The sequence below is a fragment of the Syngnathus acus genome, chromosome 16, assembly GCF_901709675.1.
Source record: "Syngnathus acus chromosome 16, fSynAcu1.2, whole genome shotgun sequence".
NCBI classification, from domain to species: Eukaryota; Metazoa; Chordata; class Actinopteri; order Syngnathiformes; family Syngnathidae; genus Syngnathus; species Syngnathus acus.
The window spans coordinates 3,301,572-3,320,097 of NC_051101.1; the positions used below are offsets into that span (position 1 = coordinate 3,301,572).

General features: G+C 46.9%; 1 protein-coding gene across 2 annotated transcripts in view; it reads right to left on the bottom strand.

Annotated features, from left to right (window-relative positions):
• The window catches only part of LOC119135503 (glutamate receptor ionotropic, NMDA 2D), a 44,695-nt gene that overhangs the window by 15,362 nt on the left and 10,807 nt on the right, over positions 1–18,526 (bottom strand). For both annotated transcript variants that reach the window (XM_037273126.1, XM_037273127.1), the window contains exons 2-12: positions 15,629–15,967; positions 15,156–15,362; positions 13,310–13,576; positions 10,077–10,405; positions 9,331–9,445; positions 4,229–4,434; positions 3,663–3,831; positions 2,802–2,955; positions 2,427–2,552; positions 862–1,091; positions 375–535 (exon numbers count right to left, since the gene is read on the bottom strand). In XM_037273126.1, coding sequence (XP_037129021.1) covers positions 375–535; positions 862–1,091; positions 2,427–2,552; positions 2,802–2,955; positions 3,663–3,831; positions 4,229–4,434; positions 9,331–9,445; positions 10,077–10,405; positions 13,310–13,576; positions 15,156–15,362; positions 15,629–15,916 — 2,252 coding nt within the window. In that variant the 5' untranslated portion in view covers positions 15,917–15,967. The remainder of the gene's footprint in view (positions 1–374; positions 536–861; positions 1,092–2,426; positions 2,553–2,801; positions 2,956–3,662; positions 3,832–4,228; positions 4,435–9,330; positions 9,446–10,076; positions 10,406–13,309; positions 13,577–15,155; positions 15,363–15,628; positions 15,968–18,526) is intronic.

The following is an 18,526-nucleotide window of genomic DNA, read 5'->3' on the forward strand; positions in this document are numbered from 1 at the left end:
ACTGCTAATCAAAGAAAGTCAACTTAGCAGCAATAATGACACGGATTCTCGTTTGTGTTTTTTGCCGTGTTTTGATGTAAGGAAACCATCATCGTGTAATTATGAAGACTTTTAGGTGTAAAATCGAGGCAATTTTGTGTATCCGGTAAGAGCAGACTCGTTGGAGGGGGAAGCGAGTCAAGTCGGTCGCCACGGCAACTGAAATATATTCCCCATCTTTAATATGTGCGAGGAACACAATTACTAGCCAGAAGTGTTTCAACGCGCCCCCAAAGTAACAAATAAAGAGCGCTAATCTTTCTGGAGGAAAAATGTGATTATGAGGCGAAGAATTTTATGGAGCAAACCGATGCGGAATGTTGGAGGAAACCAACCCGGTCTTGAGGTTGAGAATGGCGTCTTCCACTCCTCTCTGGTTATATTTGCCCATGTACTGGTGCATGTCCGGGTAGTTGGAGCGGATGTTTTTTTCCGTGCTGCCGTTGGGCACGGTGCCAAACTTCAGTGGTGGGTACTGCTCCTCGGGATGCTGAAACTGAAGGCGACGAAAGGGCCATCAGACACCTCAGGCTGTGCACCAATCTGTCTGACCCATTTCTGTCCCCCCTTTCGCAGACTAAGTTGTTGAGCGCGGGGGAAAAAAAGGTCAAGCTGTGGATTTTTATCGTCCTCACAAGTGCTTTTTAAGTATTCCAGAAGTGTGGTAATAGCGTGATGTTCAATTTGATCCTTTTCTTCACACTCTCCGCTGTAATCAATTTCTACGTTTAAATTCATGGGATTGGACTCCCTTACGACTTCAATTTGCCTTTTTTTCCCAGTACATTAGCATCATTAGCATTCAAGAAACGAAGTCAGTACCTTCTTGTCCGAGAGCCCCGACACAGTGTCGATGTACTCCTCCTGGATCATGAAGGCTGCCAGGTTGGCGGTGTACGAGGCCAAGAAGATGACAGCGAAAAAGGCCCAGATCAGCACCATGATCTTGCTCGTCGTTCCTCTGGGGTTCTCCACCGGCACCGAGTTATTGAAGACAATGGCCCATAAAAGCCACACAGATTTTCCGATGGTGAAAGTCGAGCCTCCGGCCTCTGAGGGAGAGAAAGAAAAATGCTTGTAAAATATCTCGGCGAATGATGTATAAAATGGCTAGGCCGTATTTTTAAAAATATCGAGCGAGCATATTGACAGCAAATCTCATCCCGTAAGTCACCGAGCGTGACTTGCGGGGACAGCTGCGACATGATGTTACCAATAAACGTAATCTCACGGCGCGCCGTATTCAAGCTGTTGTGAGGAAGAAGCGGGATGACTCCGTTAAATCTACCCAAAGTGAAGCAATCGTGCGGTGAGAAGACTCGCATCGGAGACATTTAAAAAAGCACACGGGAGTACAAAGTGCAGCGCTGAATAATAGATGGCCTCTTCCATGTTAGACAAACTCGGATGCAGTTTGACGAGCGCCTCTTTGCCCGCCGCTCGTGGCTGATTTGTACAATCGGGTGATTTATGTTTGGCACTCCAGCTCAATAGGGGGCAGCATATTACGTTCAAGTCAAGCGTGCTTTGCAACAATCACCCCCGACACGCTACCCATGCTCCGAAATGACACCGCTCATATTTCCTCGTGCGGCAAGATGCCGAGCGCCCGCTGTGCGGGAGCATCAAGGAAGCACGCCGCTGCTGCCGCCGCCGCCTCTTAAACGTAACTCTCTGTGACAGCTCACTCAGAAAGTGAAGGTGGAAAAGGAAATCAGCAACAATGGCACATGGAGCCACTGAGGGAAATACATTTTTAAATACGAAGCAGGTGCCTTTTTTTTTGTATCTTTCTTAAAAGTTGTCAACTCGCATCAGCTCCTGTGGCGCGGAAATATAACAGCTGTATTTATTCGCTTCTGGCATCTTTTTGGCAATGAGAGAAAGTTAGCTCATGTTACACGTGTGCGCTAGGAGACTTTTGATAATTGAATTTATGGTATTTCTGAAGTTTTTTTTTTTTATAAAGTTTTCCCCACATTTCAACTTGTCCCTGGGTTTGTAAAAGTATATAAAAAAAATAGTTTTATGGTCCCCTGAGATATCCATGCCCCCCACCCCCCCAAGGAAAGAAAATCCTAGCGCCGCCAGTGAATATCACAACTTTGATCTCACAGTAATGGAACCTCAAAGGTATCGTAACACCTTTAGGAGTACCAGTTAAGGAGCCTTCTCATCCATTCCATTGTGGGAAAACAAAAATTAAAATCCATTCCATTATTAATGAGGATTTTCCCGAGGTTAGCTTCAGTAGTAGCTCCAAACCCCAACCCAGACGTGTGCTCACGATTTGTCCGTTTGATCTGTGTGGCGACAGTGACGGAGTGCCTTCACACTCATCCATCTATCAGGCAGGGAAAAACAGAGCGAACGGACTCATCACTCACTCTTGCCATTTTGGAGACTGCGGTTGTAGCCCACGGGACTGAAGAACTCAAAGATGAAGACAGTCACAGCCACTACGGTCAGGCACATGACGAACATCATCACCCACACTGCTGGGCTGTACGGCTCTTTGGGGGCAAACACACACTCCAGTAAATAAATAAATAGATAGAAAAATAATAAAAGAAATAATGATGAAAAACAATAATAAAAAATCATAAAAATGATCAAAAATAAAAGAAATCTCCAAAAGGTCATAAATACTTTGACAGTGTGAACTTGAGCATTTAGAGTTAGCATAAGCGACAAAGACATTTTTCGCTATCTCAACAATATAAACACATATTTCTATAGCTCAGATAAAATAGGGCTCTTACCTAGGAAAGCAGATGGTGATACAGTTCCATTGCTACGGGAGACCATGACACTGATCCCCGTTTCCACAAAAGGGACGGAGAAATCCACAACCTCGGACCTCTCCTCGTTGATAGTCAGAGAGCCAATGGCCATGTCCGCCCGTTTGTACACCACCTAAAAGGGAGATTGGAACCAACCACGAAGAAATTCTTCATCTGATCCTCTTTAATTATGATTCCACACTGAGCATTTGCAGACCTGTAAAATGTTCATGTATTCAGCACACAATATGGTACAAATTCAGAACATGTGTCTCCCCTGCATCTCTTTAGCATACTAAATGAGTATGTCTGCTCTCAGCCACCATTTAGGAAAAAAGAAAAAATGAAAGTCAGCTGATTGTACAAGTGAAGTGCTAATCTACATTAGACATGGCACATCCAATCTTCAGAGCAAATCAGCAGAAAAATGAAGCCAAGCGGAACGCCGGGTGCCCTCCCCCTCAACTTTGCCAAGTCTGGATTACCTGATCAAAGAATGGCAGGCTTTGGAACCTCTGATCAAAAGGCACACGCCAGTCTGAGACAACATTTACTCGGCCCTTTTGTGTGTGAAAATAGATTTGATGGACAGCCGTGGCCGGGGTTCAAGTCAGAAAGAGCACAGTAGGAACGTTCTTAAAGCTGTGACGACGAGAGGTCAGCCGGAGAAAAAAATGCTGAGCGCTTTGATAAGACGCATCGAACTCGGGGGAAATTGTAAGTTTTGAAAACCACTAGCAAGATTTGAATGTAGCCTCATTTGGCTCATCACCTTGAGTATCCTACCAAAGCTGACGTCAGGAAGCGCGGGTAAACAAGCCGGCAGGCGCAAATACTCGCCTCTCCGATCATGCCGTTCCAAACGCCATCGATTTTCTTGCCGTGCTTCCCGTTGGTCACGAGGTAAAGGTCGTAGGTGAAGCCGACGATCTTGGCCAATCTCTTGAGGATGTCGATGCAGAAGCCCTTGCAGCATTGCTTGACGGGAGCCGCTCCCTCGTGATTAGCGCTGGAAACCAGTCAAAGGAAAGATTTTGAAGGGAAAAGTGAGAGCGAGCTGACGGATAGGCACGTCACGCCTTCGAGACGTGATGAACTATAGCGTGTCATCGTGGCCACGTGCAACTCCCCCAAAATCCTCCGAGTCATTCCTCGGGAGAGACGCTCGATATTGATTACGGTCAAGCGGTAAAGAGGCCGCCATTTGGGGAGGTGACTGATGTTGGAGGGCATCTTGATGGCTCAGGAACCAGACAGCGCAATTTACTTTCCAGCCACGTAGGGGATTGCAAATACAGCTACATTAAATTGTTCCCAGAACACAATCAATTGCATAATTCCTCAATGGGCTACTTTTGTTTGTTGAAGGATCGCATCACGACTCGCTTCGTAAAAAGCCATCAAACCTGACATTGAGGGGCCGCCGGCAGGGCACAGAGTCTCGGATGCAAGTTCCGGACGCCGCGTCGGCCAGCTCCACAATGACGAACGGACGTTCCTCCAGCGTGACCACGTGCAAGTGCTGTGCGTCATCCGGAGGTTTGAGGAAAGGCCCGTAGCGGGACCAGGCCGGGTAGCGCAGTCTCAGGACGCCGTTCTCCCACGAGCCTACCTGGGGAAGACAGAGAAGCGCAATGAAACAGAGACACGACATCAACCGTCGTGGTTCATTTCATGCCGCTAAAATGAACTAGCACAGCGCAAGCTATCTGCACAGCCACAAAATGGCCACCGAGATTAATGACCATCTCTGTGACAGACTCAATAAAAAAAAAAAAAAAAAAGAACGTTATTATCTCCATAAAGGTACTATTTACTGCAGGCATGGCCGTGCCGGTGGTTTCCATTATATTGTGGCTCGTTCGCCGTACGTGCAAACGTCAGGCTCTAAATTATAATTGTTATGCTGTGTTATGCTGGACGGGAGCAATTACCTGGCAAATTCATGCACGTGCAAAGGCTACGCGGATTGATGGTGGCAGACTCGTAATCCACATTTGTCCCGCTCGTCATCCATTGATACATGGGAGTAAAATGTGACACACGTGACGGCGCAAGAAATTGCTTCTGGTGGACACGCTCGCTGATGTACGCTCAAGTAAACAACTTTCGTTTTGGACTACTCGTTTTTTTTTTACTATAAATTGACTATCATACCAGCAACATATTGCTCTGCTCAAATGTGAAAATTGGATAAAGTGTGTAAGCCCCGAGCCCATGCATCATTAAAAATGGATCTGCCGCAATTAAAATCTAACACTTCAATCATAGTTGGAGCAAAGGAGCTACAGGGGACAACATGCGTTAAGCCTGTATGAGCCATTAGCAAGCACCCGCCGTGCCACGCTCTGACTCGTCTTGCTTTGTTCTTGGGCACAATGGCATGTTGGCCTCAGCTTCGCATTCGAAACATTTAAATGAAGATTCGGGAATTGTGTGTTTTTTGCGATATCGATGTGAAGAAAATTTAATGGTAATTTCATACAGCTTCACGATGTTTAAATATGGAAGTGAAGTAAAAATATACTTTAAGTATTGCACAACAAAGATTGATTAAACATAAACAGTTTGTTTGAAGATGAAATACAACTGTATTCTTAAAGTTTAGTTAAATACAACCGAACTGTACTTCAGCAGCAATTCATTCACGTACCACTAGAGGGAGCACTTGTAACACTAGGGGTACTGAAACAGCACTTTGAGAATCACTACATTTTACATATCACACTAAATTACATTTGAATGACATTAATTCACTCACTAAACACCAAGCCCGATACTTTTGAGCAGTGTAAAACCCAATAAATGTGAAGATCTAGCAAAGAAAATCATCCAGTCAAATCAGTCCAGTTCCACTCAGGCTCTAATTTGGGTTTGTGCTTCCAGCGGGAGTAACTGCGTGTGATGTAAAATGTTCAGTTTTGCTCAAAGAATTCGAATCTTTTTTTTTTTTTTTTAAACAGCCCATTGCGTGACGCGAGTGAGATGCTAAACGGCTCTTGAATAACTTTGGCCTTAAGTCGGACTGTATTTGAGTGTTGGCTCGGGCTGATTGCCAGCTGTAATCAGCTGAAGAATCTGCACTGTTCGGTTCCGCTCGACCGCTGCGCGAAAGAAATGAGCGTGGCTCAGCGGCAGAAAAAAAAAATCTCCATCCTTGTCAATTTGCCTCGGTTTGATGGATGCATTTTTATGCCTGCGGGCGGCGGTCTGCTCTCAATGCATATTCGCCACAGAGCTGGCTTTAAGATTCATCGATGCTTTGAGATGCCCTTTTTTTCCTTTTGCTCTGTTGGTTTGAAGACGTGTGAAATCGGCATTCTTCTTTGCCTTTTATTTATTGTCTCGTATAACGCGTTGCACAAGCGCATCCAGTCTTGACAATCGGGGCGCATTCACCTGATGATAAAAGTCACCTTTACGCGTTGCGACGAGCGTGACTAAGGCGACATCCACCGAGATCCCCCTCAAAAATTTGCTTATGTACAGTAGGCTGAGGGACGCATACACAAGAATACATGAATATTGCGGCGACGGAGTTTGCAGTGGCTGCTTGAGTGGGTTGAGCAGAGCCTGGCAGATTTGCGCAGACTGTCGAAGTCAAGCATTGACAGCTAGAGGAAGAGGAGCCCGCTACACTGACAGCTCGCCGCCTCGTCCACAGTCGCGCAACAGGCGTTGAATCGAGTCGCAGCCTGCACGGAAATGTATGCGCTCGAGACTGTTATTGGGGGAAATATGGTCGGGAAAAGGATATCAGTGTGTGCGAGGTATTAGCTACGAATTCGGACAATTGTGTTGCATGTACAGTGCTCCCTCGCTACTTCGCGTTTCGTTTATCGCGGCTTCACTACATCGCGGATTTTTTTTCAAAATTAAAAAAACATTTAAAAGTCAAAATAAAACTTCTAAATTGAGGAAACATGTGTATAACCTTTAGGACAATGTAGTATTGCTCCAAATGTTCGTTTACATTCCTTTAGAAGTCCGTTTTCGCGTGTTAGCACGCATCTTTCTGCTAACTCGTTAGCCTGCCCAGTACTTCTTGTTGGTGACCGTACTTCGCGGATTTCACTTATCGCGGGTGGTTTTTTAAACCAATTATCCGCGATAAACGAGGGATTACTGTATATGTGCTTTTTTTTGGGGGGGGGGGGGGGGTGAATCATAAATAATGAAATAACCCATGTGTATCATTGTAAAATGGCTTAAAGTCTAAATACCTTTCTTGAAAACCAGCACAAGTTTGCTATTTTTTTGCTGTGAAGTACTAAACCTTCTGTCTCTTTGATGTGCTGAGCGTAAATGGTCATTAACGTTGCGTAAAAGTCACGGAGCATCTGTGCGCTTTTTCCGTAGCTTGACGAAGCCTCGCCAACGCACGATAACCTTCGTAGGCCGAGCCAGGACGCTCCTGGGCTTGTAGGTAATGGTGCAGTCATTGTAAAGCCGCCATTAAATATTCAGCAGTGTGGATGTGCATAGTCGGCAGATACGGGGGTCTTATCCGCTTTTTTTTCTCCGTGTGTTTGTGCGCAGTGGGAGGGAGCGCGCATACAGATTGCGTGTACACGCGTGTGTGTGTGTCGAGGCTTCGTGCATGCGTGGGCGGGTATGGTACCCTTGGTTTGAGTCGAAGGACCTGTGTAGGAGCATCTAATTGAAAGGGATTTCAGGGATGTCAGCAGGTGACCGCATGTGGTGACCGGACTCTGGGGGGGCTGTTGGGAGCAGCCTCCAATGTGTTTATTTGTGCGCGGAAACTGTACTGGATAGTCTTTGGCTCGTCTCGTTATAGTGACGACAATTTTGATTTTGTACACGGGAGTTGACAGACAAAAAAAAAAAACGGCCTTCACACTGGAAGCGGAAACATGACGCGGCTTTTGTAAAAGAAACGGCAGCCATGTAGAACGTCGGAGAAGACGCAGGGCGATTTAAATTTCATTTGAAATGGAAGACAGCCAACAAATGAGAACAATCAGCGGGCCTACTGATTCTTTCATTTCTTTCAAAATGAACCTTGAGAAAAGATACGTCTCAGTCATATTTATGACTACAGCGCCGCAATTTGTTTCTTATCGATTTAAAGAAAGGTGCATTGCGCACCGGAATACGACTCTCGCATAAGTGGAGCGCCGCAATGTGAGGCTTACTGATGACCGTCATCATTCTCACGCCACCAACAGGATGAACACGACAACATTTGGAGCGTAAACGATTTATCAGCACCTCAGGACAGCCGTTTAATTATTTTGGGCCGGAGCTAATGCTACTTATGTTTCAGACTTGTGAATGAGCAATTTTTTATTTTTTTTTTATTCAAGCGGAATGTGTCAAATGTGTGAAGCCTTCAAACGGCAATAGTCCAAAGGTCAGTCGTGCAAAAAAGATCCGGATTTTTATTAGGGCGTGGCTAAAACCTCTCCCCCACTTTGAAACCGCTCCAGTGCCTTCAGCGGTTAGCTGCGATGTGTTGTTTGCTAGCTAGCTCTGCCGAACGTGCATCTTCCCTTTCAGATGGTTCGCCGCCGTGGCAGTTTTAGAGCGCCTCGTCGTCGGCTGCGAGTGAACGCATGTCACTCAGAGAAAAATCAAAGAGTGCTGGCTGCAGCAAGCTGATATTCACGTTATCGCGGGCAGCTGAAATATCTTTTATCGTACGTTTTTTTAGTCACGTGTGCAACTTTTACGATTCCTCCGTTCTCATGTATCATCAAGGATAACAAATTAACGATTTAAAGAGGGCTTTACCATACTAATATTACAGCAGTTATTTTTTATGCGTGTATGGCTGTTAAGAAGATTAAAATGTTTCTCTCAAATTGCCTGCTCACTTAATCAAGGTTTTATGGTGTCAGTTTAACCTTGGAATGGACTAAATCAATTTCCAAATTAAAGTCGAACAAAATGGGGTCGACCTGCCACAAGTTGGGCCTTAGCGTTTCAGGTTTCGTTGTACCAACTGATCAAAAAGTCTTCTTTTCTGACAGCTTGAGCGCACCTTCGGAGAAACCAAAGTCCAAAGATGCAGCCGACGTCTCTCTAGCGCCTCGAGCATTCAGAGGACTATTGAACTTTACGTGAACGTAAACCCCTGCGACCTTTACGATTCTCACTGTCAGGTTTATGTCTCCACATGCCAACGCTGCGTGCACAGATTTGTTCATCCCGCATGAGAGGAAATAAACACACAAGAACATCAGCACAAATTCTCCTCAGCCTGCTTTCATGCCCTCGCAGCTACTCATCAAGGGCAACGCCACAACAACGCACCGATGCCATATTCACTGCAATTAAAGCTGCTGCTGCTGCTCTCTCTCTTTCTTTCTGACTTAAAGACCCCGTCAAGTGAATACAGATATTTGTTTTGAAAGCCATCATACATATTTGTAAATAGTCGATGAAGTACGGAAAAGACTGATATCCAAACAGTGAGGATAGACGGAAATGTTTGCGATTGCTGATTGCTGATTTAATATAAAAAAAACTGATGTCATGTCCTTACATCTTCCCATCCAGTCCCAGGTGTCCAGGAAATGACATCCAGGAAGGGGTTGGCCAGGTATCCGTCAGCGTCGAAGGAGTAATCTCGGCCACCCAGCGTGATGTTGCTGAAGTACCTGTGCGGACGAACAAGCGGGACACAGGAAGAAATGGTAAGATTCTAAAAGCAAACACGACATGACATCTACGCTCAAATAATAACACGCAGGATTTGGACCGTGAAGCGACTAACAAGTTCTTTTGTCAGATAATCCCGCCAGACGGCCGTTTTAATTGTCTGCTAGCGTTAAGAGCGGCGGCGCGTCGTTGCGGACGGCAGCGGTGCGAATAAAAAAACGACAACGCTAGCATCATCTGTGACTGGACGTAGTTCATAAGCAAATGAGAGCCATCTATGAATCGCTCCCATTTAATTGCCACACTTGTGCTGCAATTCATTTACAAATGTCACGGCAAATAAGATGCTAAATGACATCTTGGCTCATTTTGCCGCCTCATCCAGCCATACAACGTGATGTTTGCGCTTTCTATAAGGCGCTGCAATGATTGGCATTAAAAATGAACGGAGATGAGAAGCGTGGCCACTTGGACTACCTGTTAGAGTGCGCCGCTGTCTGTTTGCACAGGCGATGAGGAATATATTAACGAGGGTCATTAATAAACATGAGACGTGGTCTGCTTGCTACAGATGCCCGGCTAATTTTTGCTGTTTTGAACTGATGCGAGGCGGCTCTGAAATTCTCTCACCTCATCCTGCCCCGCATTCTCTGGGTCTGATTGGCATCCGTTGCGCAATTGGTGACAAAATTGGGCCCGCCCGTGGTCCCGTAATCCTTGCGCATAGCCACGGCGCCGTGCGTCAGCACCGACACGCCTCGGGCGATCCTCCGGCGGGGTTCGTCCTTCCATCCCTGCGGCCGCACGGCAAACAGAGCCCTGGGGAGGCTCTCCGTGCCTAAACCTGAGAGCGCCGGGCCCACAGCGAACCACATGTGCGAGGCGCCGGCCTGACCCGCCGCCCAGGCCGCTCGAAAGACCAACTCGGCCTCCTCCTGGGAGCAGTACAGCAGGCGGACCTGCGGGATGGCCGGAAAGCGGGGGGAGGGAGCGGTGAGGAGGGCGGACACACATACATACACACACATACCAGCTAGTGAGATAAGGAGGGGACAGGGGAGACATGGAGAGAGACAGGGTTGGAGAGGTAAGGGAGAAAGATAGAGCTGGAGCAGAGGTGCACCTGAACGGGAGGGGAGGAGGAGCTTAGATAGGCAAGGCCATATTGAGAGATAACAAAGGTGAGAACTGGAAGAGAGACAGCGGTAAAGTGATGCGATAAGACTCACGCAGGTGCATTGTCGTATTTTTCCGACTATAGGACGCACTTCTCAAGAATCCACCTCGCGCCAGGTGAGCCTCGTAGTCCGAAAAATAAACGACTCAGAAAGCAAATGAATGAATGGAGTTGACTCATCTGAGATTCATTCCTGTGACAATGAAAATGGGGAGAAGGATTGTGGGAAAGAAAAGAAAAAATGACACGCTTTGGTCAAATTGCAGCCTGAAGAGAGAAACACTGAGATGATGTTGAGAATGCCATTAATGAGAAGACAAGAGTGGTGGAAAAAAAATAATCAGCAAGAGCACAGGAGCTCGAGGGCTGGACAGTAGGAGGGTGGAAATTGACCAAAGGGGATCTGTAAAGGGTTCGAAGGGGAGAGAGAGAGAGAGAGAGAGACTGAAAGCACATTTTGAGAACGGCGCCTTCATTGAATTATCAACTGTAATGGCTTGCTTGGCAAAACAATCATGCCTGCATGCCAATAAACCTCCGGCGAATTAAACAGGGGATGACAGTGACGGCGGAATCGACGCTCAAATACAGAAGGGGAGACCGAACGAGGAGGGGAAGGGGCACAAGCTGTGTTCTAAACACACACACACGGAAAACGGAGGAGCCAGGGAAAAACCGACGAGGCGGAAGCTGCGGGAGGAATGGAACAAAAGACAAATCATGAGCCATTCAAGTAAGAATTGATCCCGAGACCGGGGCATGGACATTAGCATAAAACGCATGCGGCGGGAAGCGGCGGCAGCGGAGAGGGGCCAGCGTGTAACGCAAACTCACACGGCATCACTAAACGATCACAAGCGGTTATTAGCTGGAGGACATCGCAAAGAAAAGATGCAAGTCGGCAGCGAGCTGCAGGCGGCGTGTTATATTAACGCCGACGCGAGCAAAGTGCGGCCTTGGAAATACCCAACACGTGCCCTTCACAAACACACACATGCCGGGACATTAGCCATGACATTGAGACCCTGACACAGAGGGACGGCGGACCAGGCCGGAGTAATAAAGAATGGCTGTGGGAGGGGGGCATGCAATCTTGTTTCCTGCACACGGGGAGGTAGAAGAGGTGCAGGTGTAATTTCAAGTAGGAGTAGCGTGAGGTCAAAGAGGGAGTTTAAGGAGGATGGATGGAGGCCCAAGTTGAGAAATGGGAGCTCAGAGAAGAACAAGGCGGTCTGGGCGGCTGTACGAGGTGCGAGACAAAAAGTGCGAGTCTGTCCGGTCAAGGTTAGAGTTGAGCCAGATGGTGTTGCCAATATTACTTTTCACCGCACTTTTCTTTTCAGCAACGAGCCCATCATCTCAACCGTAGAAATATTTTTAAAAGTCGAATGATGTCGCATCTGTTTAAGCTCCGCATGATCTCCGGAGAATTGATTAGGAAATCAAACGAAGCATTAAACACGGAATTACGTTTAGAATTGGGCTGTTTTCCACGAACATGTGCGTTGCGGTGGGCAGGCGACACTGAAATAAATAAATAAATAAATAAATAAATAAATAAATAAAAGAAGGTCCTTCATTCACATGCATGATGCTCAATTTCATTAACGTATGCATTCCAGAAGAGTAGCATGGCACATGCGCTATTTCTAGTACTTGGCCAGGGTTCCAACTATGTCCAGCCATTACCATGGATTAGATTAGATTAAAATAGATTAGATTATCGTAAAATGGATTAAAATGATTATAGATTGAATAAAATAAAAATAGATTATATTAAAATAGATTGAAATAGACTAAAATAGATTAAAATAGATTAGATTAGATTAAATTATATTAAAATAGATAAAATTATTATAGATTAAATAAAATTAAAGTAGATTGGATTAAAACAGATTAAATAGATTCAAATAGATTCGATTAAAGATATATTTTTTGGCATCTTTATCAATCAGGCCCTCATTTTATCACACATTCTACTTTTAGGAAAAAGAGAAACTTTGAAGATCCCGGTATTATCAAAAGTGTGGCAAATGTCAAACAGTACACCTCCAACTTTTTGCATAATAATAAGAAAAATTGATAAAGATCAGGGAATTAAGTAACTTGTGCGATATGCAGATGAAAAAGAAAATCCCTCTGTGGTTTTATGTACGGGCATCCCAATCTCAAATCACAATCTTGTATCTCTTAGGGCAAGGATTACAATTACTGTCTTGAAGTTTTTCCGACTGAATTTTGCATTACTTTTCAAACATCCCATTCCAACTCTATCATTGTTCGAATTTCAACTCCCCCGCCTTCTCGCCTATCACGTAGCTTCTAACCGGGAACAAGGCAACAACCAGCGTGTTAAATCTTGAGCAGCGTGTACACTATAATTTTTGATAGATCGCCTCGTGCCGCAAAGCGTCGAGAAATCCGTCAAAGCGACTTATGGCTTTTGTTGCGCCCTTGAACTGTGAATGTGTCGGATGATGAGGGGAGCGCAGAACAGAGGGATAGAGGAGAGAGGGGGGAGAGAGAGAGAGAGAGCGCCACGCCAAGGGACCGAGGGAGAGACCAAGAAGGAAGGAAAAAGCTGGGAGGCCGCTTGCCACCGAGGGCCCCCCCCCTTTCAGTGACAGTCGCTGCACTTCCTCCCCTTTCCTCCCCCATTTCCCCCCCTCGCTCCCCCCTGTCTCACCTGCGCCTCGTTCTCCTTCAGCAGCCTGCGTGTGCGCGCTCCGCCGGGGTCGTCTGTCACGTTCAGGACGACCACGCTCTTCTTCTCCCAGCCGATGAACGAGCCGTCCGTCAGGCCCTCCACCACCGACAGGAACTCCTGGTAACCGTGATGACGCGTGGACACCACGGAGAAGGCGGTCCAGTCGTATTCCTCCAACACCTCAAATATGACCTCCAGTTGGAGGGCCGTGGAGGAGCTGAACTGGAGAAAGATGGAACCCGATTCCTGATTTGAAGGAAGACAGCAGCAGACTTGGTTAAAAAAAAAAAACAACTTTCAAAAGTAAGCAAAAAGTCCTCGCCTGGTGTAAAACTGTGGCTAAAACACGGCCGCGATGCGCCGGGATATCACTTGAAAGCGTTTCGTCTCGAGACTGAAGGGGTTTATTTATGCACAACGCCGAGGCGTCGCAAAGCTTGAAGTTTTAATGGAGCCGGTGCAGCTGCAGGGCTAAAACATCTTGGATTGTCGTGCACATGCCCGTGAAGTCCAGATGGGAGTGTTTCTAAAAAAAGTATGTTGGCGGCAAGGAGGGGGGGGGCGGAGTCTACAGTGCAGCTTTCAAGGAAGTTCATCAAAAGTGCTGCAATTTAATTCACTGGCAAAGCCCACATGCAGGCCACAAAGGAAAGTCGTTTGAGCATTTACGAGATGTCCTTGATATCCGGCTTAAGGCTCATGAACGACATCGATAGGAATTTTGGCTCTCGATTTTTCGGTAGCGTCATTTAATTCACGATCAAATTATATTGGTTTAATCTTTTATATACACTGCTACTAAAAATACACTGTAAAATATAAACAAACGACTAGGGCTTCGCTGATATGGACTTTTTGAGTCAGCTGACAATTTTTGGCAGAAAAAAATACAGATTACCGATTAGTCGTCAAGTTATTTTAAAAAACTATAAAACGCCTAAAATGACTTTTTTTTTTCTTACTAATGTACATTGGACACAATAGCACGTTTATTTAATTTTTTCTATCTTGCCCCCTCTCCGTGAAGTATATGTCTGAATGCCGATTATCTTCGATTATCATTATTTGACATGTTTTGTAGCACAGATCTCGATGTTTTTGTTACTCCCTCGTTCCAGTTTGTGTGCTGCTTGTCTTAAACCTCCTACTTCCTTCTCCCTTCTGCTTGGCACCGAAACACAGATGCCACAATACATCTTGACCGATCACATGCGACTTTAAACCAGAAAAAAAGACAAGCGAGAAACAACCAGCTGGCTCCCAATCTGGAGCGGGCGCACGTCGTTCACTTCAGAGTGACGGCACCAAGAGCAACTTTACGATGTCACTCTGTCCAATCCAGTGAAGACAAAGACCAGAATATCGAAGACGTGCTCAAACGACTTGCCATCGGCCTTTCTCTCACTCTTTGTTACTTGTGATTGGTGAGAAGCAAATGACCCATCAGCGCGAAGATTTTCAGCGCACACATCCAGTCACGTCCGCTCGATGCCTTCCTCCCACCCGGAACATCGCAGACGGCCCAGTTGGTGCCATTTACAGACCAAACGCTGGCGAGTTGCAGCGAGGCTGACCTTCAGCTTCGAGCGCTCGCCCCAAAACGCTTTGTCGTCTTCAGCGAGCGAGCGCATACGCAATATTGTGACATTCCCGGTAACCGTGGTTACGTAAGCCGCTGTCCCCTTCTGTTGTTATTTGGATTGTCAAGCCACGGCGCCTCAATTGACAACAGACACGGTTTATACTTGCCTGCACTGCGAGCGACCCCCCCTCCTCCATCCCCCACACATACCCCAAACCCAATCCCCACCCCCCCTCCTCCTACCTGTGGCATCCTCCCCAGCCCCGCTCCCCCTCCTACAGCCACTATGGGCAGTCCCGTTTGCGCCGACACAAACTCCAGCATGGGGGCCAGCGGACCCCAGGCCGTGCGCGGGGGCCTCTCCTCTTCATAGACCAGACCCTGTAGGGGCCGCGCAGCCAGCAGCTCACACAGCTGGGACAGCACCGTCTTAGGGCTGCTGTCGTTCACCTTGAGGATGAAGGGGAGGAAGTGATGGGCGAACACAGACAAAAAGCGTTAGCGGACGACATCGGTGCGTCTTGACTTTGTGTTACAGATACGGAGGGCGCATGTAATATGCATGAGGTGAACAATACGGGATTATTGTCAAAGAGCCGAGGAGCTCGTTCTGAAAAGCGGTGCGGCGCGGCGCTCCCATTCATCTGGGTTAATGAATGGTCGCCAACAATGGCCGCTCATTGTCATCCCGAATGAGCGGAGCGACGTTCTCCAACCTGTAGCCAGATGACGTTGGCGGAGCCCCACTGGGTGACCACGCTCTCCCCCAGAGAGCCGTACACCCGGCCGAAGCCGGGGTACAGCGCCCGTCCCGCCAGCCCGGCCAGGGCCGCCTCGGCTTGCACGGTGGCGCCAGCGTGGATGACGGCGATGTTGAAGTTCATCATTGCCCCCGCCTCGCGCTCCCGCGGGCTGGGCCGCAGCAGCAGATGCGGGGAGGCGTCCGCCGGGCCTCTCCACTCCGCCAGCACCAGGAGGAGAGAGAGAGTCGGTATGGCCACCATGGCAACCCGCCGAGGGGGGAGGCAGACACGTACGGCACAAAGAGAGGGTGCCTGAAAGAGAGAGTCGGCGGCGGAGAAGAAGAAACAAGAGAGATTAAGTTAGTCCAAAATGCTTTTTCCTCCAATATCCACCAGAGAGGACATTAAACGAGATCAATAGAGTAAAAGAATTAGACGAGAAGAAGGTTGGCGGGAGAAAAACAGACAAGAGGAGAAGGGAAGTGATCAGAGATTGCACACAGGTGAGATTGACCAAAATGCCAGCAAGGCAGCGGTGAGCGGTCAGGACCAGTTTTCCAAAACATTCGTAGCAGTAGCGACCTACATTCACACTCTGCATTCTAGTATTTGTTCTATGAAATTGTCCTCATTTACATTCTTAAATTAATAAAGAAAGGCAGCTGCGTTTCAAGACTACTTTTCATATCCAAGGCAACTCAAGCAAAGACATGACACCTAAAAGTATTTACAGCTAACGACATTCAGGAGGAATGAGGAAAAATCAAAGTAGCTTACTCATATTACTACAAGAACACTCACAACAACGTTCAAACACTAACAGAAGACTTTGAAAACATTTTAAACCAACAAAACGGCTGCAGCGTCACTCCAATAAGACGATTCCAAACGTTTATCTCAATACGATTCAAGGACGATTCAATTGTCGAGTGGAACGATTCGATTCGGTGGGATTACAATTCGATTCGGCTCAGTCACTGTACATTCTGAACTGCTCCAGATTATGCACACGCCATAGTTGTCCACAATTGTAATTTGATAGCGGTCCTATTAAAGGGCAGAATGAATCGGATTCATTTCTACTGAAAGTCAAGCGACCAAATTCACAACGTGCCACCGAAGCAAACGTGACGAGGAATACGGACCGCATATAGGGGAAGGAAAGGTGAAGAAAGGCAAAACGCTGAAATTGTTGCTATTTCGGTAGCAGGCTGCAAAGGAACAATATGAGGAGGGAAAATAGTATCGGGCCTTTCGAGGGAAGCAGGGCGAGCGCGCTAATGGCAGGCGGAGGCAAGGATGGAGGCGGAGGTGGTTATTGTGCTGCATGAATGATAACAACAATTAAGATCAGCAGAGGCACCCTCGCAGCTGCAAGCGTGCACGTTGGGATGTGCACACAAGACGAATGCGCGGCCACGACTGCCCGCAGAGCCGCTAAACGGTAGCAGCGCGCTAATCACCACCCGGGAGATAACGGGGTTCAAAAACGCATCCTTTTCAATTTTCTCGCCACGCCAACTGCCCTGCCTCCATTTTCTTCCCACTTTCCCGATTCCCGCCGTCCCCCAAAAAGCCAGTCTCCCTCCCTCAGCCTGCCTCCATTTTCAGGGCTTTCGTCCTCTCTACGATTCTCCCTCCATCTTCATCTGACTCCGACCTTTTCTCCTCGCTGCGCTCTGATGGTTCCTTGACCCTCGTCGGTCTTTCAGGTGGGAAGAGCAAAATGAGAAAATGGGTAAAATATGGCTCATCTGACCCCGTATTGGAGCAAGGATGCGCTTGAGGAGAGGAGAGAACAAAAAAAAATGAGGCATGGCAATGGGACCAAATGTGAGGTGAGACGCATGAAAAAAGGCGATTGATTACCGAGGGCGGCGTCTACGTGTTCCGCCTAAATAAATACACAACTCATAATTTGAGTGACGGGACTGTGTGTGTGTGTGTCTGGAGTGAGGCGCCTCGAGTGAGGCGAGTAAGTAAAAAATAGAGGTGTGCGGAGATGCGAGAATAGGGGAAATGTGATAACGAAGGAAAGAAAAAAAACAGACATTTGTAGTTTTTTTTTTTTTTTAGTACGCTGGAGGATGTAGCAGCAACGGCGGGAAGAACAGCAGCAGAAATATGGTACGTCGTATAATTTGAAGGAGATATATTGGCGACTGTAGCAAGCCGTGAGTCGTTAAGTGTTGGGGCTCGTCGCGGTATTTCATTCTCGGGGGACGGCAATGTGCGCCCACGTCGGCCTTGTTGGAAGTGTGAAGACAGCGCAGTCCATGTCTTCTGGCAACGGGTTCTCGTGGGATGTTTAATAGGGAATGGAACAAAAAAAGAATACAATATGTATCACCGGCAGTACATTTAGGAGAAGGGGCCCAACTTCCACCACAAAAAAATTAACTGAATGTTTTTTTTTTTACCCAGAACATTTTTTTCCATATAATGTAAACATATGTTGACTGTTATTAAGACTTACAGGTTTAACGGGTTCTGTTACCAGTCTCCGAACTGCATTTACTCATTGAGAGATGCCTCCTATGAATCTTTTTTTGCAATGCAAATGTTCACATTTCACCTCCGCCTCCCTATTATGAAACATAAACAGGATAACAAACATCCTCTCGGCAAATGGCGGTTAGCGTGACCTTCCGGTTTAGCATTATTTTAATTAGATGTTGCAACGTGGTCTCAATGGGCGAGAGGCGTCGTTCAAAACAAGTTTGTGGTATCTCACAAACCTGTTGAATCGTTTGAACGAGTCGCACGACAATGACAAATTGATTCTCGTTTTCTTGTTTGAGGTAAAGCCTCACAATGTTCTCCCTTTGGTCTTTTCTTCAACTCGACAGTAATTTCTTCCTCCACAGCTTT